At 43.0% G+C, this 23,557-nt stretch overlaps 1 protein-coding gene across 8 annotated transcripts in view; it reads right to left on the bottom strand.

The window, feature by feature from the left end:
* The window catches only part of LOC147018628 (nuclear pore complex protein Nup98-Nup96-like), an 87,597-nt gene that overhangs the window by 41,414 nt on the left and 22,626 nt on the right, over positions 1-23,557 (bottom strand). For 7 of the 8 annotated variants that reach the window (XM_085898485.1, XM_085898483.1, XM_085898487.1 and 4 more), the window contains 5 exons: positions 20,215-20,322; positions 19,828-19,984; positions 16,475-16,641; positions 9,771-9,893; positions 4,313-4,439 (listed from right to left, as the gene is read on the bottom strand). In XM_085898485.1, the coding sequence (XP_085754611.1) occupies positions 4,313-4,439; positions 9,771-9,893; positions 16,475-16,641; positions 19,828-19,984; positions 20,215-20,322 (682 nt within the window). Of the gene's footprint in view, positions 1-4,312; positions 4,440-9,770; positions 9,894-16,474; positions 16,642-19,827; positions 19,985-20,214; positions 20,323-21,121; positions 23,538-23,557 lie in introns of those variants that run through there. The other variant, XM_085898491.1, reaches the window with a different exon arrangement.

The following is a 23,557-nucleotide window of genomic DNA, read 5'->3' as shown; positions in this document are numbered from 1 at the left end:
GCCTTAAGATTCCCATGGCACAGAAAGCCTTTTTTCAACTACCTTATAAGGATCAATGTGAAAAGCAAGATCAACCAAGAGTGGGGAGCCATACTCAATGGAGCCCCAAAATAAAGCCTTGATGCCCCAAAATAAAGCCCCACAATAAATATGACCTCTGTGTAGCTCAAAACTGCCTGAGCTCTACGGGGAATAGCCAGATGGTGACTTGCCTTTGATGCCAGTTTGGTGATATGATAGTTACATGAAAGGTTAGAGCAAATAGTGAGACCAAGGAGTTCCAGGGACTGAAATGGCTGTCCCAGAGTTGTGTTGGATAGTTTGATTTCCAATCCTTGTGGAGAGACAGTGAGCGTGTATGACTTGCCGTCATTGATCATCACATTCAGTCACTGACCAGCGGCTTATCTTCTTGAGGTCTGATGAAAAGATTCAGCAGTGGGCAGCCTCACACAAGAGTGACTTATCATTCTACACAAAGGACAAGATCATCGGCAAAATGATAAAGTTGGTTTTCATGAGTATCAGATTGATTATTTATAATTATCGATCAAAAATAACATAGGTCCAAAGACACTGCCATGTGGGACCACAACCTGAAGGGAAAGGAAACTACATCATCAAGGCCCACCCGCTGTTTCAAATTGTAAAGTATATCAGACAGCCACTTGAGCAGGGCACCCTAAAGACCAAAAATAAGACAACTTGGAAATCAAGGCTGGATGCCAGACAATGTCAAAGGCTCAAGAGATATCCAGAGAGATGGCCCTAACCTCTCGTTTGCAGTTCAGAACATTAATTTACTGCTGTGTCAGAAGGACTAACATATGCAAGGTGGAATTGCCAGGAAAGAAGCCTAACTGATTGTCAGAGATTAGTGAGTTAGAGAAGAGGTGTGCTCAAGGTCAGATCCAAAAATGGACTCCATTACTCTGTTCCCCTTCCTCCAAAACTCCAAGACTTCCAAGCAGACAGGAAAGGTGACATCTACTGTGCATGGGTGATCTAAAAATCTTTGCACCAAATGATGAAAAGTTGGTGAAATGGTACTCTGACAACATTCAAATGAAATTCAGTCCAGATAAGTGTGCCAAGTGCACATTCGTACAAGGTAAACCAACAAAAATAAACAACATATTTAAAAAAGAAAAAGGAAAAAAAAATGACAGATACAATACAGGAACTAAACAAGGAAGCATCATTCGACTACCTCGGAGAAAAAGAGGGCCACCAAATATGTCGCAAACAAATGCGCAGAACAATTACCAAAGAATACTTGCAGAGAACGAGGCTGATCGTGAAAACATATGGCGCCCCGAGAAACAAAATCAAAGCCATCAACCAACGAGCAATACCAGTATTCCAATACAGCTGCGGAATAATGAACTGACCACAAAAGGAAATCAACAAACTAAATATCAAAACAAGGAAACTCATCATCCACAAAAATCAATGCATCCCAAGAATGTACCTGGCGAGACAAGGAGGAGGTAGTGGCCCGATGGAACCCAATCAAGTGCCCAGAATGACATCAGACAAAAGTTCAGACCACAGAATCCCATTGTATGCAAACACAAAGACTGTAAGCCAGAGAAGGTATCCCTAACTCTCCAAGCAAGAAATTTCCAAAGACAGGTACAAATAGATGTCACGCACGAAACCGAAACAGCAATGAACACAGTCCGAACGATTGCAAAACAAAAAGACAAAAGAAAGATACAAAGCGAAATATCAACAGATATACACCGACAACTGGGAGAATGACAAAAGAGCAGGAAGGTTAAAAAAAAAGGTGGACAGATTGGGCAGAGACAACGAAGGCTCATTGGATGGCTAAGAAGAGGTTAGCTCAACTGGAATGGAGAACAAATTATTATTAATGCCTAAGACCAGAGACACTACATGAATGGCTTTAAGAAAATGGCAGGACCGAGTCAATCGGCCAATTATAGGTTATGCAAGGGAGAAACAGCTAGCCCAAGCCACCTCCTATCGGGATCTTTAAAAAATAATAATAAAAGAAAAAAAAAACCTCATGTCAGACCAGCTGTACGCACAAAGACATAACAGGGTTTGTAGAATAATACACTGGCACATCTGCAAAAACATCAATATCGTACCCATAACTCATGGAAACATGAGCAAAAAGCAATCGTTGAGAATAAAGAAGTAACTCTCACATACAACCCGATGATCCCATCAAGCGTGAATGTAGAAGATAAAACATTGCGACCAGACACAGGACTTGGGTACAAAAAAAAAAAGAAAAAAAAACGGCATTGGTAATTGAGGCATCAGTCCCCAGAGATTTTGGCCAAAACACAAATCATGAAAATGACCGACTACTCAGGGCTCAAAAAATGAAGTGAAAAGATCCTCGAATCTGAAAAGTGCCGAAATTGTACATGATTATTGGAGGAATGGGAATGAAGAAGACGATGTCACACACATCTCAAAAACCATCCATGGGAATATTAATACAACCAAACTGTAGTTGGAAGCTGTCCGCGACTCAGTGACGATCTTGAAAGAGCCGTCGGACCAAAACATTGAGAACACCACAACTTCACAGCTTGGTCCATGAAGTGACGTGATTTACCGCTTCCCTCTCGCTTGGGTTGGAAAGGACCGAGAGCCGCATCAAATACATCAATTTTGAAGGCAGTGAAGACAGAGGTGAAAATGGCAGCTTCAATGGGATGAGATGCACATGAAGCACCCGGTATAACGCCGTTCAACATGCCTTTGTGACGGCCTGGCGTTACAACTTGGTGGGACTTGTTGACCCTGTGCTGCTTTGAGAGAAGGCCACAGCTTTGGTGAACTCCCTCTTGCAAAGTTTCGCCTGTTGAGGATGAGAGAGACCGAGTTTTGTGGAAACGAAGACCACACTGAATACAATGACTTCAATGCGAGGGAAAACCGAGCTGATAACAGCAGCTTTGGTGAGGCAGAGGACCGTGCATGTGGCGCCAGGAATCACACTGATGGACATGCATTTGGGATGTAGCTTGACCTTCAGACTTGTTGGGTTTTGCAGACCCCATCATGCTGAAAACAAAAACCTGAGCCTTGGCGACTCCCTTTTTGCCAAGTTCCACTCGCATGAGACCAAATTCCGTGGAATCCAGGACCACGCCAAATACGACTAATGGGAGCGGGAACCAAGCCAGGCGGCAGCTTTGGTGGGGCAGAGGGTCACATGGGGGTTGCCCGTAATTGTGCCGATTGACATGCAATTGGGACGCGGCCTGGCGCCCTGGCCTTGCTGGGTTCTGCCGACTCTATCCCATCAAGGAAGGATGAGACCAAGACAGAGAAGGAAGAGACCCAGGCTGAGCATACTCCAGAGGCCACACTGGAGGTTGCCTGGATATATATAGTTGCCACATCAGGGAGGGGAGAAACGGAACATGGATAAGGTGACGGTTTGGTCCACGAGTCGTAGTTCCTTGCTGAGGTGAAGATGGATGCTTCAGGACCAGGGAAGGCTCCTGTCAGTCTTAGAGACTCGCGAGTGGAGATGACGACTGGTGGCGGTGGCACATATGCATACATACAAGAATCGTGACTTACACACACACGTACACAATTGAGATGAATACATGTATTATACATATTGTTATATGCACACGTTATACGTGACCGATCGCACTTGTTATATACACACGTGATGTGTAACATATATACAGTACAAATGACATTACATACAGAAATATGACCTACACCCACTTATAATCTCACTTCGGTGGAAGAATTGAGGTTTCTTAATGGTGATGCGGTAAAGGCTTCTGTAACTTCAAAATTACACTGGTATAAAAACAGTTATCTTTTCAATTTGGACAGTCAAATCAAGTAAACAAGATGTTTAAGTGTACAGATGGGGGAAAAAAAAGTGAAAAAAAATATACCAACAAGCTATGACAAAGGTGACATACATAATGACACAATCACAAGTCTCATGATCCACCAATTGGAATTGAAGGTAATAATAAAATAATAAAATAAAATAAAATAATTTTTTAAACCAATCATGGATACGCCAAATTCTACAAAGAACAACAAACAGTCCATACCATCAATATCTTTATATTTAACCAAATATGGAAATTTACAAAGTGTCCAATGTAGATGTCATGGAAAGAAAGCTTCAAGATTCTCCCCACCCAAAATTTGACAACCAACATAATTTTTAAGGCAAAATATGTGCACAAGAAAAAGAAAGCATTTGGTTGAGGCCATTATGTCCAACTTATAACATATAACCGTAATACAGAATATGACAAGAAAATCTGCTTGTTGCATCACTTACTGAAATTTGAAGTTGTGCTCCCAAGCAAAGGTAACCCAGCAGGCTTGTTACCAAATAAGGTTCCACTGAAGCCCTGTGTTGAGGATGTAGGTAAAGCAAACCCAGTTGGCTTGTTTCCAAATAGACCCTAATGAATGTACATGAAGAACAAGGATAAAATAATGTAGAAAGGAGCATTAACAACAAAAAACCACCACCACTTTATGACCCACTTTCTCGTTTTTTTCAGGTGGTTGATTGACTATGGCATTCAATCATAGGGATCTATCCAATGTTTCAGTTTCATGCAAACCCAAACATTCCATTTGTCTTTCGGACGTCCTCTCCGATCTACTCCTATTACCAAGAGCTTTATTGTTTTCTTCACAGCTGAACCTTCTGACCTCCATGACACATGAGACATGACCACGCAAACCAAGTCTTCTCTTCCCAAGTTCTTCTTCACTCATATGGATTTTTAATCTTTTCCTGATTTATGAACTCAACATGCTTTCATGCATCCCATCATTCTCATCTCTGTTCTTTCCATTCATTTTATATCTTCAATGGGCAGTGTCCATGTTTTGCTTCTTGACATCAAGACCGGGTTTGATACAGGCTTTATAACATCCAACTTTTACAGATAATGTAATGTTTCTGTACTTTGACACACAACCTAGTTGTCTCCATTTATTCCAGGCAGACATTATTCTAGATCTAACAGCGAATTAATTATGCTCCTTCTGATGGCTCATTCTGTCTCCAAGGTAACAAACTTTTGACCTTTTCTAAATCAAGTTCCGAGTTCAGGAACATCTATTTTTATTCTTCATCTTTTTCGTAAAATGAATATTTCTCACATTTGTACCTCTGCCGCTGAAGGTGGACTGAGGTTATGTTTTCACCCGTTTGTTTGTCTGTGAGCAGGATAGCTCAAAAAGTTATGGACCGATTCGGACAAAATAAAAAAATAAAACTTGGTGGACAGGTTAGGTGTGTGATAAAGATTAATTGGTTTGATTTTGGTGAAGAACCAGACCTGGATGTGATATTTTTTTATGAACTGTGGATGAGCTGGGTAGGTGACAAGAACAAGCTAAATAGATGTCGGTTAAAGTTCAGATGCATATCCAGCATTCCAGTGGGATATGAAACAAACTGTTCAGCCTGGCAGAGGTATGCACTCTACTGAATGCCGTTGTAGTTTCACTCCTGTTTGTCTGTCTGTCTCTGAGCAATAAATCTCAAAACGGTATGGACGGGTTCGGACAAAACTTAGTGGACAGGTTGTGTGCGTGTGAGAAAGACGAGTTAATTCAATTTTGGTGAAGATCTCGATAAGAGAATTTTTCATTTTTTTAAAGCGATTCTTCACTATTGAGATATGGGGCCAAAAACGATGTTGTGGATGGATGATGACCAAATTTGGAGGATGAGTTGGGTTTTTCCATTTTTGAAATCTATTGCACTTTTCCATTTTTTAAATGTTTCTTTTGCTTCTTTTTCGGTTTCAGCATTCAATACCGTCATCAGCATCCAATGACTTGCATGGGAGTCACAACCTTTCATCAATTCTTTGATCCCTATTACAAAAAGGTCAGGTCAGGTATGGGAGCATGTGCCAGAACAGCGCGTCGCTGCGTCCACTTTCCGCCGGTACTCCAGGGGCCTCCGTCTGGCCATCCCCCAGGCAGATGCCAGGCCCATCCCCATCTCCTTGAGATGATGGTCAACCTGCTGTAACCATGAGGCACGTGGTCGGCCCACTGGCCTCCTCCACTCATGAGACTCCCTCGCTGAGAGAATCTGGTGAGCAGGATCAGCGTCAGGAAAACGAGCCACATGTCCATTACAAAAAATGGACCTATTACAAAAAGGAGACAACTTAAAACTGATCCTGAGTGTAATCCTACCTTGACTTCAAACATTTCAGTGGATCACAAGTTAGTCTTTACCATAGTTCTTGATTATTATTTTTTTGTAATGCAATCCTATCTGGGCTGAAAGGATCTAAACCTCGATGAAAAACGGTGCCCAGCTGATGATCTGGACAGTTGGGAAATCAGTAAATTGCTTATAAAGGTTAAGGTTATAACTTCAAATAAAATAGCTTTTGTAAGTACTTACCAGTAAATAATATATCTGTGTTTATATATGTGAGTTTGTATGTATATGTATGTGTGTATGTGTGCATTATTATGTCTTGCTTCCTTCTCGCGATTACAGTGCAGTAACTAGAGGGGGAGCACTCAGTAGAGTGCAAAACCTCCGCCGCCAATACTGCGAGATCACTCAAGTGAACCTGATATCCTATTCATTCAATTTGACGTCAACAGTGCTCACAGAGTTATAGTTTGCAACTTTCCCTTTTACTTTTACATACTCAATTCATTCGTCATAACTAGATTCCTTGACAGAAATCGATTTTACGTGGGTATATCCACCTGAAGTTACAAAATCAGCTGCAATTATAATTTTGGCATGTTTTTTTTTGTTGGAAATCACTTATAACATGTAGAAATGCAAAAAAATAAAAAAATAAAATAAAATAAAAATCTAAATTTTGTTGAAAAAAAAGTTGCAAAAATTTTTTTTTCTCAATTTATTTTTTTTGGGGGGGAGGTGGAAATCACTTAAAACATGTAGAAATGCAAAAAAAAATAATTCAAATATTTTTTCAAAGTGGCCACCATAGTCCAAAATGTTATAACGATAAGCAAAATGGATCAAGTCCAAAATCTAATGCCATGATCCTTGGACCATACCTAATCCCCCCACCAAGTTTCGTCGAAATCCGTCGACGAGTTTTTTTCCGTAATACTGTTCACAAACAAACAAACAAACAAACAGAAAGGGGTGAAAACAGTAACTTCCGATCTTTGATTGCGGAGGTTAATTAGTCTTTATTTTGATTTACCATTTGTTCAAGAATGAGTTGCCATCTGAAAGCCCATTCCATAACTGATCTTGATACTTGAACAATATGCTTTCTCTCAGATTCTAGGTCAACAAAAACTTGTTAGTTTCCTTTTCTTTTCCAAATAATTCTCTGATATTGTCTCAAAATAAAACTCGTCACCATTTTTGATCTTTCTGGCATAAACCCAAACTGGTTGTTGATATTTCCAACCTTATAGTCTTTCAAACCAATACTTTCAATGGCTGCTCAATTTGTTTAATTCGATCCTCTGCAAAAAATAACAATGAAGAATCTCCCTTCATCTTGAACAAATGCAGGATAGTGATATTTGCCAAACTTCAAGGATCTGTCCCCTTCTTCCCAGAACTTGTGACAACTTCATCATCCACTTGATTCCTATATCTCCAACCACCATCATTTCGACTAAGAATCCAGTTGGACCTGCTGCCTTTCCTTTCTTTGATATATTAAAAGTTGATTCAACTTTTTCACATACTGTATCTCCTCCGCTGGATCTTCAACTTTATTATAATGTCAGTCATTTTCCCCATTCGTTTTCTTCATTCAAGAGCTTCTCAAAGTAAACTTTCCATAACTTATCAATGACATTTTTTCACGAAATATTCATCTTTACCTCCACCCACCAAAGGTGGATGGAGGTGATGTTTTCACGCCTGTCTGTCTGTTTGCTACTTGGCGAAAAAAGTTTTTGCCAAGTACTGTGGTGTCGGTCTGGTCTGGTCTGGTCTGGTCTGGTCTGGTCTGGTCTGGTCTGGTCTGGTCTGGTCTGGTCTGGTCTGGTCTGGTCTGGTCTGGTCTGGTCTGGTCTGGTCTGGTCTGGTCTGGTCTGGTCTGGTCTGGTCTGGTCTGGTCTGGTCTGGTCTGGTCTGGTCTGGTCTGGTCTGGTCTGGTCTGGTCTGGTCTGGTCTGGTCTGGTCTGGTCTGGTCTGTCTGGTCTGGTCTGGTCTGGTCTGGTCTGGTCTGGTCTGGTCTGGTCTGTCTGGTCTGTCTGGTCTGTCTGGTCTGTCTGGTCTGTCTGGTCTGTCTGGTCTGTCTGGTCTGTCTGGTCTGTCTGGTCTGTCTGGTCTGGTCTGTCTGGTCTGTCTGGTCTGTCTGGTCTGTCTGGTCTGTCTGGTCTGGTCTGTCTGTCTGGTCTGTCTGTCTGGTCTGTCTGTCTGGTCTGTCTGTCTGGTCTGTCTGTCTGGTCTGTCTGTCTGGTCTGTCTGTCTGGTCTGTCTGTCTGGTCTGTCTGTCTGGTCTGTCTGTCTGGTCTGTCTGTCTGGTCTGTCTGTCTGGTCTGTCTGTCTGGTCTGTCGGTCTGGTCTGTCTGGTCTGGTCTGTCTGGTCTGGTCTGTCTGTCTGGTCTGTCTGTCTGGTCTGTCTGTCTGGTCTGTCTGTCTGGTCTGTCTGTCTGGTCTGTCTGTCTGGTCTGTCTGTCTGGTCTGTCTGTCTGGTCTGTCTGTCTGGTCTGTCTGTCTGGTCTGTCTGTCTGGTCTGTCTGTCTGGTCTGTCTGTCTGGTCTGTCTGTCTGGTCTGTCTGTCTGGTCTGTCTGTCTGGTCTGTCTGTCTGGTCTGTCTGTCTGGTCTGTCTGTCTGGTCTGTCTGTCTGGTCTGTCTGTCTGGTCTGTCTGTCTGGTCTGTCTGTCTGGTCTGTCTGTCTGGTCTGTCTGTCTGTCTGGTCTGTCTGTCTGGTCTGTCTGTCTGGTCTGTCTGTCTGTCTGGTCTGTCTGTCTGGTCTGTCTGTCTGGTCTGTCTGTCTGTCTGGTCTGTCTGTCTGGTCTGTCTGTCTGGTCTGTCTGTCTGGTCTGTCTGTCTGGTCTGTCTGTCTGTCTGTCTGTCTGTCTGTCTGTCTGTCTGTCTGTCTGTCTGTCTGTCTGTCTGTCTGTCTGTCTGTCTGTCTGTCTGTCTGTCTGTCTGTCTGTCTGTCTAGTGATTTTTGGCCACAGTTTGAGCAATCGTTCTGAATTTTTTTGTGTCTGTACATGAGTGGCCAAGGACAGCAACGCTTACTTAACTTTGGTGAGGATCTGAAATTATTTGTGATTCTTCACCATTGAGAGATCGGGCCAAAAACTATGTATCGTATGATATCTCAAAGTTGTGGATGGATTTGGACAAAAAAAAAAAAAAAAAAATAAAAAAATTGATGGACGAGTTGGTTAGGTGACAAGAACAAGCCCATTAAATATTAGTTCAGGTCCAAATCCAGATCCGGCCTAACAGTGGGATACAAAATGTAAACTAATTAGGTTGGCAGAGGTATGCGCCCTTCTCGTTGCTTTTTAAACCATTATCTTCCACCACACCCTCTTCTATCCTTCAACATCGACCTGGTTATTTTGAAAATTGTATTCTTGCCCTCTGATATGGTGAAGCTTTTTCCACATTCTTCATACACTTTGTTCTTTGGTATCAAAAAGGAGCATTAATACTTAATGAAACAATAAAAATAAACAAAGGGGAAAAGATAGGTGATAAGAAATCATTTGATTCAGAGGTAATTGAGGGATTGACATGGAGTGGATTGAAGTAACCAATATTAAAATGAAAAGGTCTTACCGATCCAGGATTTCCCAGATCAGACTTCCCATGACCAAACAGGTTGCCCGTGCCACAGGCAGAAGTAGAACCTGCTGAGCCAAAGAGGGTGGCAGCTTGCATGGCATTTGTCCCAAGCCCACCCTGTACAAAAATAAAAGATTATTGTGCATTGATGTAACACCAAGTCATTAAATCTGGCATACAATCAAGCACCATCTAGTTCTAGGTAGAAACAGTTAAGGTGAGCAGAACATGACTTTCCAACTCAGAACTAGACTTTAAGGACGATAGTCGACTCGTAATAAGTCAGTATGGAAATAGCATTCCTGTCTTAAATGTCCATTCTAATCGTTACAAACATATTCTAATAAAAGACTTTGACAATGTTAATTGAGGGAGTAGAAGCATACAAGTCAGAATGCCATGCACTGCTCACATATAAAAGCTCAAAGGATCCACTTCTGCATTATTACAGCACAGGCTGAAGTAATCAGTACAATTAGGGAATATAATGTTATAACGATAAGCATCACAATCACAGTTCATCTTCAATATGGGAGTTTCAAAATCACGTAATCAACCCCAAAATGTTTGGTGCAGATGTGTCGAAATGCCAAGAAACGGGTCATCAGGGCAGCTGAATGTATATTGTCTGTGCGAGATGAGGAAAGTTACCTAAAATGGCTCAGAAAGCTGAAATAAGAAGCCAAAATACTTGCAAACGTACCAGCAAGAATGGAGTGTGCCTCTGTACAACAAAATAGTTGGAGAACTTTCTGACCTCACCCAAAAAGCTGATAGCTTCCAGCTCCCCATACTGCAAACTCTCGAGGCCACGTGGATTGGTGCAAGACTCAAATATTTGTAGACGGGCGCGTTCTACCCAAACCTTTGACCATTGCTGCCAGTGAGTTTTGGACTTTGGAACTTTATGGGACTACCTCATGTGAATATGGCAGGCTTGGTGATATATTTAATGGAATCTGCAATTGGAAAGACGATGCCGGCATTCCCAACAATCAGGAAGACACCGTATCTGGTTTGGTTCCTTGTTAATACCGATGGGAAGGTCATATCTAGGGCTTGTGAATGCATAGGGTAAGTTTTAAATGACATTTCCAATTAATCATGCTTGGGAGGAGGGAGGGGTGAGTGGGAGTGGGAGCTGTTTTAAGTATATCCTTTTTGTTTGGTTCCAGGGCCACAAGATAAATACTAGATTTTTTCATTCATAGGTAAAGGAAAAAGCATCCTTCTCTCCATGTCTGTGAAAAGGTGTGTTTTTTCCACTGCTGCTACCCACAGGAAATGGTAGGAACTCAACACCTCTCATCCATGGATATTTATCGTATTTTCAATATGTATTTCCTACATTTCTGTGAATCCGATTTGCATTTCAGTACAGAACAATTATGGTTATTTTTTTAACATTGCCACTCTTTCGTCAAAATGCGAATTGATTTATCGACATCACACAAGCAACAGCAGCAGGTGAAAAAGTGCCCGGCGAGCAGAACTGAGTCACTGACGACCACACACACACACACACACACACACACACACACACACACACACACACACACACACACACACACACACACACACACACACACACACACACACACACACACACACACACACACACACACACACACACCTCATTGCCATTCGTATGTCATTTTGAAAGTCGCATATTTACCATCAACATATCAATTTTAAAGATATATTTGAATTCAATTGCAACCCAATAACGAAGCAGGAGACTGAATTTTACAAAGATTGCAGAAGGTATTAGTCTGAGACGTTAGAAGATAAAATCCTGTCTTGCTTTTTCACAAAGACAGAGTATATGCATATATGTAACTCGAAGAAAGAAAAATGTTACCGTTTAGCACAAATAAACTGCCCACCAAAAGAATGGTTTGATGGCTGGTTGAAAGAGACTCATTCAACTTTAGGCTTTTAACCCTTTAAAGACCAAGGAACGCATACAGTGCTTGTAGAAAGTCTGCACCCCCTTTCAAAATTTTCACCTTTTGTTGCCTTGTAGCCTGGAATTAAATTGCATTAAATCAGACTTTTTCCACATCATAACCCACAACTTCCAAGTGAAAAACAAATTGTATAAATTTCAGAAAATTCATGAAAAATACAAAACGAGAATATCTTAGTTGGATAAGTGTCCACCCCCCTTTATAATAGCAATTGTAAATTAGCTCAGGTGTAACCAATCACCTTCAAAAATAATAAATTAATTAAAAACATAAATCACACACCAAGTCAATTAGCCTTCAACTGTGTTAAATTGTCATGATTCTGATCATTTCAGAATAAAATCAGCTGTTCCTGTAGGTTTCCTCTGCTGGGTTGTGAATTTCACAGCAATGACAACCATGATCACCAAAGAATTTTCAAAAGACTTCCTGGATAAAGTTGTGGAAAGGCACAGATCAGGGGATGGGTATAAAAAAAATATTTGAAAGGCCTTGAATATCCCTTGGAGCACAGTCAAGCCAATCATTAAAAAGTGGAAAGCGTATGGTACCACCAAGATCCTGGCAAGATTAGGTCACTCGAAACTGGAAAACCAAGCAAAGAGGAGACTAATCACAGAGGCCACAAAGAGGCGAATGGCAACTTTGAAAGAACTGCAGGCCTTCATAGCAAAGACTGGTCACTGTGTGCATGTGCCAACAATATCCAAAGCACTCCACAAGTCTTGCCTGTATGGTAAGATGGGAAGAAGGAAGCCAATACTTAAAAAAGCCCACCTTAAGTCCTGTTTGAAGCATGCAAAAAAACACCAGAGATTCTGAAGCCATGTGGCAAAAGGTTTTGTGGTCTGACAAAACCAAGATGGAACATTTTGGTCCAAATGCAAAATGTTACGTTTGGTGCAAACACAACACAACACAACACAACACATAACATCACCCAAAGAACACCATCCCTATGGTGAAGCATAATAGTGGCAGTTATGGGGATGTTTCTCATCAGCAAGAACTGGGGCACTTGTGAGGAGAGAAGGGAAAATGGGTGAAGCAAAATACAGGAAAATCCTTGAAGAAAACCTTCTGCCCTCTGTGAGAAAGCTGAATTTGGAACAGAAGTTCACTTTTCAGTATAACAACGACCCAACGCACACAGTCAAAGCTACACTGGAGTGGCAAAGGAACAAAAACATAAATGACCATGAGTGGCCCAGTCAGAATCCCAACCTAAATCCAATCGAAAATCTGTGGCATGACTTGAAGATTGCTGTCGATTAACACTCCCCACGCAACTTGACTGAGCTTGAATATTTTTGTTCAGAAGAATGGGCAAATATCGTCCAATCAAGTTGGTACAGACCAATCCCAACAGACCCACAGCTGTAATTGCTGTCAAAGGTGCTTCCACCAAGTATTAACACAGGGGGGTGGACACTTATCCAACCAAGATATCCTAGTTTTGTATTTTTAATTAATTTTCTGAAATTTGTAGAATTTGTTTTTCACTTGGAAGTTGTGGTTTATGATGTGTAAATAAAGGTGGAAAAAGTCTGATTTAATGCAATTTAATTCCAGGCCACAAGGCAACAAAAGGTGAAAAATTTGAAAAGGGGTGTAGATTTTCTATAAGCACTCTATGTCCCTAAACTTTAAAGTGGTGCATCCCCAATTACTTTATATTTTTACAACGGCAAACATTGTGGGCAACACTGGGTAAGAGCTTTTGTCATTTCAATAATTGCATACTGCTACTTCAAAATTCCATATCCAGGCAATGCATGATGTCATCATCAGGTGCCGAAGGGAGTACTGAGTTTTTACTCCGTTTATTTGTTTTCTTTCGAGTTTGGCTGGGCGATATCTCAGCCATCCTTTGAGCTCGGAAGCTGAAATTTGGGGACAAAAGTGAAGATTTGGGGACAAAAAAAAAAGAACAAAATTTAAAATTAAAAAAAATAATTAATTTCGCACACATTTCACGACCAAGCCAATTTTAATGTTTATTCACTTCACAATAATGTGAATTAGATATCCAACAGTCTGTAAAGTGAAGATGTGCTTTGGAAAAAATGGAATTTCTTATTTTTTGAATAATCAATTAATTCATGACTTAATTACTACAGATTTATTCCTTATTCTTCTCGTCTGGGCAATATCTGAGCCACCTTTTGAGCGAGGAAGCCGATATTTGTATATGACAGTGGACCAAGTGATTTGGCTCAAAAGGATACTTTTAATTAATTGATTTTCAAAAAAATTAGTCTTGGGACATCGGTGTCCCTTGGTTCTTAAAGGGTAAAAAAGCCAAAAGTTGAACGAGTCTCTTTAAACCAGCCAAAAGAATAAGTCGCTTTGAAGAAAAAAAAGTGAGGGTGTAAAAATCTTGCGAGATTCCTCATCAGACCAAAGAAAATCTTCAAAGATTTCTGCAAGTTATACTGCTGCTCTCTGGGAACTACATGTTGAGGAGAAAATGAAAATAAGCATGACTTCCAAGCATCCCTCTTTTATTCAACAAACGAGCAAGTTGCCCATGTCTGCACGGGATTCTAAACGGGGTAGGGATGGAGGCAGCAAAATGCAAATGGCGTCTTCTGTCATCAAGCCGGTAAGCTGGGAGAAATGATTCACTGTTTGTTCGATAAATGTAGCTTTTTGATGCCTTGGGTCCTTAATAAAAATGTGTCGGCATCAAGGCTACTGACCAATTGCAAATTAATAGCAGAACAAAAGTCAAAAGATGCTCAATGTAAAACGTATCCTCAGTTCCAGGAAGCGCATCCAAGTTCAACCCCCAAAATCCTAGCTTTCTACCCACCTCCACCATTTTTTTTTTTACTTTTTCCTCCCACTTATGAAACTACGAAAGAGCCAGTTACATTTCACTCATTCTTCCAGAGCTTCGATACAAGTGGTGCACCACAATCGCATGTCACCCCCACCCATACCTCTCTTTTCTACGACACTAAACCCTACCTCACTTAAGCCAAGCTTCTTACTAGCAGGTTACTGCAGTAGTTACTCTCCACCCCTCTCCCTTCCTTTGTTAGCTCATTTCTTTGCTTGCCGTATAAAACTGTGGTTCCACTGTCATTACATCACCATTTTAACTTTTGTCAACTTGCTCTTCCATGAGCCTTGATTTTGTAAACGAATATATACACATCATTATGTAACTGTAGTTCAGGGGTTACCATGATGGGGGTCCTCAAACCATCTCCCTGACCTCTGAAACTGAGGCCGCCAGACACAGATAACTCCGTGATCTGGCGGGTTCCTTGGCAACCGCGGACGCCAATTGAAATCACCAAAATGATCAGGATTCTTGCTCTTTTCTAAGACAGCCATAAGAATAAGTCACTTTGAAGAAAAAAAAAGTGAGGGTGTAAAAATCTTGTGAGATTCCTCGTCAGACCAAAGAAAATCTTCAAAGATTTCTGCAAGTTATACTGTTGCTCTCTGGGAACTACATGTTGAGGAGAAAAGATTACAGTGTTACCTTACCGAAGGTTTGGTATTCCCAATTGGGCAACCACACCCTCAACGTTCACCCATCTACTTAATACGAATGGCCGAGCGAACCGTGGATGAGCATTGGTTGTTGGAATGGGCAAATTTGTGGGGTAGACCATCCCATCTACATCCTGATAAGGAGCAGCTTCGTATGGATCGAAACTCAAAATCATAATTGTATTGAGGTATTTATGAAACCTCCCACCCACCAGACGACACCGGCTGGGATCCTGAAACATTCCAAAGATTTGGTGGGGCTGTTACATTGACCCGAACACAGCACTAAAATTGAGGAAGAAGGTTGGGGACGGACAGACAAACAGCCAGACACTCCTGCTTTATTATATAGATAAGAGAGAGGTGTGTGTGACCATTTTCTCAGACATGGCCAGAGTCCTTTGTCAAACTTTCAGAGGTTCATCAGTGACTGCTGGTGAGTGTTTTAAGCAAACAATTTTTTTGAATATTTTTTCCAAAACAATTTGTTTTGTTTTTTTTTTGGTTTTTTCTTAATCACTCTGTAGTGTTTCAGCCTTTGTAACCACGTGAAAGGTAATAGTGGAATCCAGTTGATTAAATGATCCCTGACCCCATTCCTTATTGGGCGGAGGGAAGTGTTTTAGGTCCCCACAAAAAAAAGAAATATATTTTTTTGATTTCTTCAAAATGCCAACAGGATGAGAATGGGCAACGGGCAATGCCGAGTACCCTGCTAGTATGGCATGAAGATGGAATCCATGATTCGGTGGAGTTGCATCTTGTCAACGCTTGTACATTGCACAGTTACTCATGAGTGAAGGTTTACCTTTTTAGACCAGATATCAGAGAGTTCATTGTGTATGCACTGTTTTTCTTCTTCACCCTTTTTGGTCTTAAGCCCGACAACTAATGCCAAGCACTTTTTCCAAAAAATATTTTTTCTTTTTTATGCAATTATTTTTCGAAATACATGCAAGGAGTACACACAATCATGTCTTTTTTTCAACCTGCACAACAAAGCCCTTTGAAGAATGCTTTATCACAGCTACAACCAATAACCTCCCTCAAGATAGCTGCACCATTTCACACCCCCACCCACCTCTGAGTGTGTAGACATCTTCGTCAAATCAGGAGCATGACGTTTTACTTCACAACAGACAGTGTAAAGAATTATCGACATTTAACCTTCAACCAATGGTCTTTTAAACGTAAATGTGAATACTATATGAGGTGTCTTACCCAGGTAGAGTTTGCCTGTCCAAAGGCTGGAGTGCTGCTAAAATTGAAGGTACCAGGCTGGAAGGTAGTACCAAATGGTTTGGATCCAAACAACCCACTGCTGCTGGCAAACTGTTGCTGAGATTGGTTTGGCTTAAGGAAACCCACAGATCCAAACCCAGAGGAACCTAGAACAGAAAAATGCCATGCCTGCTCAGTATAAAATCTCATTGATCCAAATCCTGATTATTATTACAGCACAGGATGGAATTATCAGGACATTCAGGCTTTATCATGTTCTATCGAACTTTCACAAACACAGTTCATCATTCATCAACCAACACCATGCTTTCAATTTCATTGCAGCCCCAGAAACAAGCAGACACAAACTTTTACAAAGATTGTCGAGGTATGTTAAAATCAGACAGACATCCACTCCACATGCTTTTGTGTATCATGGTGCATATTCACTGAACTATGCATGGCTAAACCTTCGTTAACTCTTGAATTATTATCTGCATCACATCAACTGGCCTCTTCATCCATTCCACCTGTTCATCGCTGTAAGAGCCAAACACAACCTCTGCAAACTTGGTTCATGCAAACTCAAATAGGTTTGTGTTCAAGATGAACACTGTTTGCCTCATATCTTAATCTCTATTTGTGCGAGCACAGTTTTGGGTTAAACGTATCGTTGTGAATTCACGCCCCGCCGGCGTGCGAACGACCGCGTGTAACCAATAGCGGCCGCTTCGCCCAGCGAACGTGCAATTCAGTCGTGACTTTCCGGATCAACGCCGAAAACGAGTCACGGGTGTGTTCCAAGCACACCACAACCTTGTCCGTACTCTACCCACGCGCTACAGGGTCCGATCGCCGAATAATCGATTTACCTAATTATTTGCACGGGTAGATTACCGAGAGATTGTACCACGCCACAGGTCGACTCCGGACACGAACCGCTTAAGCGGTTCGTTCCGTGCTGCAGGGATAACCGAGCGGAGTTATCGTCGACCTTGATGGTTCAGATCAATTACCAGCTGTTAAAACCCACTATTAATCCCTTACGTGATGCAAGATGGAGATTCAAACAAAGGAAAGGACGCAGCGAAACGGGGAACAATTGGACAATCACATTTATTCACGGAAGGCACGTATATTACAGCAAAACAAAAGAACAAAAGCAATACACGTATACGTTTATGCAAAGAAAAACACAAGCAAAGAACTAACGCAGATCTACAACCGAATGAGGCAATTCACACGGCAACACTTAAAACAGTTCTACTTCTCAAGACTGGCGCCACCCACAGACATTTACAAGAAATGGAAAGGAAGTCGCGACTTCCCTGAGCGCGTCGTCCAGCCCTTGGCGACAGCAACTCTGAGTCCCTCCGGCGTGGTCCACTGGGCTTGTGCCTCGCGCCTGCACGTGTCGTCCGCCCGACAGCTCGGACGGGGTTCTGGGGGAATGGGGCGGGTTTTCGTCGCTATCTCGGTGTGGACGGGGGGGGGAGGGGGAAATGGCAGGCGCTCCGTCCCACTAGCGGGGTCTCTGGACTGCACCGACTCCGACCATTAATAATCACCAGGGACCAGGTTCGACGACCCATGGCAATTCGACGACCTGCACCCGACCACGACCAGACCTGAACGAACGAACAGAACCTCAACCTCTTCCTCCGAACGAACGAACCATAAGCAGGGACTCTCCAACAACTCTCGACAATTCTCATTCAGGGACAACCGACCACCGACTCTCTTCGCCCACGCCTTTTGTAGGGTCCAGCTCCGCCCTTTGCTCCGCCCCCGCCCCGCCCCGTTCTTGGCTCATCCTTCCTTCGAGACGCTTCCAGAAAAATTCCTCGAAGGGGGGCATTCCTCTCCCCCGGCCGCGTCACACCGCGCATCCGCCAATCGGGAGAGGACGCGCCACCCCCTCCCCCTTTCTCACTTCGGACGACGAGGGAAGGAAGATTTGGGCGGGAGATATTTGCGCGGGTGTTTTGGGCGGGAGATATTTAAGCGGAAGTTTTGGGTGGGAGATGCCTCTTCGCATCCTTGTTGCTGCTGCCACTCCGCTCCTTTCATCCATCCCGCGGAGATCGTGACCGCAGGTGCTCGTTGAATGGCGAGTGGCGAAGATGGTGGTAGCGTAGTTGTGGAAGGTGGCGTCATGGTGTGAATGGCGTGATTGTTGGCGTCGTGTAGTGAATGGCGTGATCGTTGAGATGTTGGTTGTGGCGATGTTCGTTGTTGTTCTTGCACCAAAATAACGACAGCAAAAGAAAAACGGCTAACTGAAGAATCGCAGCCCGAATGGATCACATATCTTCCCTCTATACAATGGGTTTGGGCTAACTACACATGGACTTATCGATATATCTCACCTGAGGACCCTTTATGGTGTATTGCGAATTTCCACAACTGTAACTATGTTTCACAGGGAACTACAGTATGTTCACCCAAGGGCTTGCTTCCCTGGACGTGAATGCATTAGCTCTTGGAGCGTTCACTTCATTGAAACATTGATATTTAACAGTTAATTTTACCAATCCACCCCTGGGGAAAACGTGCGACTCAAAAAAAACCAACTCTTCCAATGCTGGGAAGAATACGTGATGTCGGCTGGAAATTACAGAAAGACTAATCCTATGCCAAGTTACACTCATACAAAACCATTCCTTGGGGTGGATGAACTTTTTGAGGTGGATTTTGTCAACTTTTGTTCATCGAACATTAATGTTTTCTTCCTTACTTGTCCGAGCACAAACCTGGACTATGCTTGCACTATCACACACACACACACACACACACACACACACACACACACACACACACACACACACACACACACACACACACACACACACACACACACACACACACACACACACACACACACACACACACACACAATGAATGGTATCTTTTATGGACAATGTCATTTTAAAGCATCTCAAAATCAATACAAAAACAGTTAATGGTTTTCTTTTTTTGGTTAAGAATACAAAAAGATCTATTCAATCACTGCAGTGAAATCAAGTAAAATTATCTATTTTGACCACTTCATCAAGCTCGATTACGGCTAAACAGGAACTGTAAGTTTCATTGCAGTAGGTGAAATGTCGAATTAAAAATAAAGAAAGAAAATTTAAAAAACAAATTCGCTCAATGCTGTGGTGGTATGTCACATTCATGTGGCCTGAACGTCCTCAAATAATAATTGTGGGTAGGATGATAGAAAGAGGGAGAAAATGAAGCAGACAGACATATGACTAATTTTTGATAAAAAGACACGACTACATGCAAATATGCATTTGTTGTAACAAGACTCGATTGTATCTCAGGTGACATGACAAAAGTTTACACACCGGAGCTAAATGTTGGCTTGTTTATCCCAAATGTGAAGCCACCAGTGTTTCTGCCGAATAAACTACCAGTAGAGGCAGTTTGGGCAGAGATTGCATCCTGGCTCATTGTGCCTTGAGGGCCCCAGCGGTTTACTCCATAGTCCTCAAAACGAAGTTCCTGTCGACCGGAATAAATAAACCATTCCCAGGTTTGAGGGCTTCGATAAGAAAAGGTGCAGGGAGGTAGTGAAGAAAACTTATAACAAAAAAAACAGGAAAAAAAATTCTTGATACGAAGTTGAGTAAATTCTAATAAGCAAAGTTTTCAATAAAGTAAACTCCACCTCAGGTAAAATAAAGACATAAGAAGGAATGTTGAAAAGAAGGAACAAAGGAGGCAAAGCTTACTTCCAAAGATTTTCCCTCGTACTCCTTCATAGCAGTTATGCACTGGAACCGTGTGCTAATGCTGCTGCTGCTCCCATTCTTGAGCATGAAATCAGTCCCGAACACTGCCTGCATCACAAAGCAATGGATAAATACCAGGAGGTATATGCAAAATATTGTTACGGTGCCGGGTGTCGGCCGCGAACCGACCGCTCTGACCGAGCCGGAAGTCGAGTCGGCCTGACCGATCGCCCGGAATATAGATCGCCACCCAGATAACTCCGAAGCCGACGGGTCATTGTGCAAGAAGCGAAATACGCCAATGGGCAGACCATGTGGGGTAGTATCGATTGCTAATCTTCAATTTACCTAAATACCCACGTGATCCAACTACCAGGGTATTCCACTCTCGACGGAACAAGCCGCTTAAGCGAGCCGGTCCCGTGTGCGATTCCGAGCGGCTTAATCGCCGAGAACCGTCGGTCCGAATGTCCCCCTTTTACGGCAAACCAACGGCTTTCTAACTACCAACACACGAAATGCTCAGTCAATGAAAGAATCGACGCGACGAGCTGAAAACATTTAACAATTGGGGTATTTATTAATAATAATGGGGAACTAGGGAAGCACGTAAGAGCAGAACTATACCGACTATACGAAATGCAATGCAATCATTTACAGCACACAAAGCACTTCACAGTTTCCTATTTATTAGACGGGCGCGCGCGCGCGCGCACACACACACACACACACACACACACACACACACACACACACACACACACACACACACACACACACACACACACACACACACACACACACACACACACACACACACACACACACGAAATGGTGGTTGATGCCTTTAATAACAGACTCCAGCTCGGAGGGACAGATGAGCTGAAACCCAGAACCTATCTCGAACCTCTCCACCTCGTGTGGTCTTCAAGCTATTCGGACCCGGGCTCCAGCGAGAGCAAGCTGGATCCAATCGCCGTGATCCTTCCTGAGCTCCAGCGAATCCTCTCGCACTTCTGAACACGTGCTGGTCAGACGAGGCGCCGATCCTTCCCGTCGATGCGTCGCTATCTCGAAGAACCACCTCCAAGATGAGGCCGATGAGTCGCACCAAGCCGGGAACCAAGCGGAGAACAAAGAGCTCCACGAACCAAGAAGAGCCAGCAGAGCAACCAGCTCAACTCTCTTCCGATGAACAAAGCCTCTCACAACACGAACCAAGAGCAAGACACCACCACCAGCAGCTCGAGCCGAGCAACCAGCTCAACTCTCTTCCGATGAACAAAGCCTCTCACAACACGAACCAAGAGCAAGACACCACCACCAGCAGCTCGAGCCGAGCAACCAGCTCAACTCTCTTCCGATGAACAAAGCGAGGACCAAGAACTCCGAGCCGAGCAGAACCCGAAGGCCTGCTGAAAAGCCAGGCCAAAGCAAAAAGCTCTCCAAAAAGCCTCAACCCTTGCCAAGCAGAAGCCGAAGCTCTACCAAAAAGCTTACTAAAAGCCCACCCGAACAAAGCAGAGTGTCCCTTTTTTATTCCTATCCGCCCCTCCCCCGCTCCCGGCGTGACTCATCCCCCCCCCCGTGCCCACACAACCACGGGTGGGAGGGAGTTGTTTACGTCCCGTGATTCAGGACGGGAGGGCTCTTCTTCCTCTTCGCCGAAGAGGGGGAGGGGCGTCTCCATTGTTTTATGATCGCTCCCAAACTATTAAATTGAATAGCAGCACACTTAATAGATTTCTGCCCATTAAACAATGGAAGGTGAGCTATCTAGGGAACAAGCACTTATCGACAGAGCTGAGTAAAGGAACCTGAATGTTGTGTGCAATCGAATTCCCAAATTTGTCACAATATTGTTACAGCTGTAAAATCATACCAGGCCTCGCATGAATCCCAGCAAACAACGTCAAAGCAGACATGGTCACTGACCGATTTGATCCTCCTGGGGTGGATCACGCGTCCATCCACAATACCGTTCCGAGTGGTGCAACTGAGCCAGTAGATATGCCACACCGATTCGGTGTCATGTGCCTGATCTCAATTAATAACTGAGCAGAGATGCTAGAAGCACGTCACGTTCGGGCTATGGGTGCTAACCACCCGCATCCAATTTGTCCTTCAACGGACGTGTACAATTGCAACCATGATGAGAACCACACAAACTCACCTGGAGACAAAGTGGTTTCATAATGCAATGAGGAACACAGGGGCAGGAATACAAATTAAGGAACATCAATCAGTAATAAACAATGAATAACCCCTTATCCCTTACAGTAAGAACACCCACAAAAGAGCGGCAGTTCATTACCTAACTTATCGGGCCGAGTCTTTCCATGAAAGACAGATAATAACAAAGGATAGACAAGACAAAAAAATACCCTGGCGATGTCCAACAGGACACTGCTGGACCTTGAGGGGGCACAAGCAGGAATCGAGCCAACATCCTTGAGAGAGTGGGTGTGGCTGAAAGGATGGGGCACAGTGGAGTGCAGTGCTAGGGACACATCATTAATGGGGGAGAGAAAAAAAACCCTGCAGTCTCGCACGCAGCCTCAACCACTGAGGCTTCAGGCTTCTCCCTTCCCTGCGCTGCTTGAGCCCCATTTCATTGAGTTAACTCCCACCCTCCACTGTGACACATTTAGCCCCCCCCCCTCGAGGCCAATGACTAAGTTTGATGGGTCAAGGCACCACCCACCAGCTTGTCACACACACTCCAGAAAGACGTTGTGGTGCCTCAACGTTTCCCATCCAAACTCATGCCTGATGGCCGACCAGGTCACTTTGAAAGGCCATAAGAGACAGATTGCAAAGGAAAGAACATTAAAAAAAAAAGGATGAGTAAGGCATGGTGGATTTTTTAGACCCAAACATTGGGGACATTTGACATCTTTCCATACATAAAACAATGCATATCGAATTAGAAGGGCACTCTGTAGAGTGCATACCTCTGCCACACAATGCCTGATCCATGAGAACATATCTGGCCCAATACATTTTTGAAATATCACACCATATATTGTATTATTTTTGGCCAATATATTGTTTCATGCTTCGTCTTTGTCACACACCCAACATGTCCACCAAGTTTCACCCGAATCCATCCACAACTTGATTAGATATCCGGCTGATATATATCAGTTTAGCCCCATCTCTCATTGGTGAAGAATCACTTAAATAATTATCAGATCTGCATCTGGATTCGCATAATCACCAAAATTGAATCACTCCTTGTCACACACTCAACCTGTCCACAACTTTTTGATATATCCTGCACACAAACAAACAATAGACAAATAGACAAACAAACAAATAGACAAACAGACAAGCAGTCATA

The sequence above is a fragment of the Eptatretus burgeri genome, chromosome 10 (assembly GCF_056783735.1).
Source record: "Eptatretus burgeri isolate ZD-2024b chromosome 10, Ebu_testis_v1, whole genome shotgun sequence".
In the NCBI taxonomy this organism is placed as follows: domain Eukaryota; kingdom Metazoa; phylum Chordata; class Myxini; order Myxiniformes; family Myxinidae; genus Eptatretus; species Eptatretus burgeri.
The sequence above is the reverse complement of the archived record's forward strand: the minus strand, read 5'-3'. Positions and strand labels throughout refer to the sequence as shown.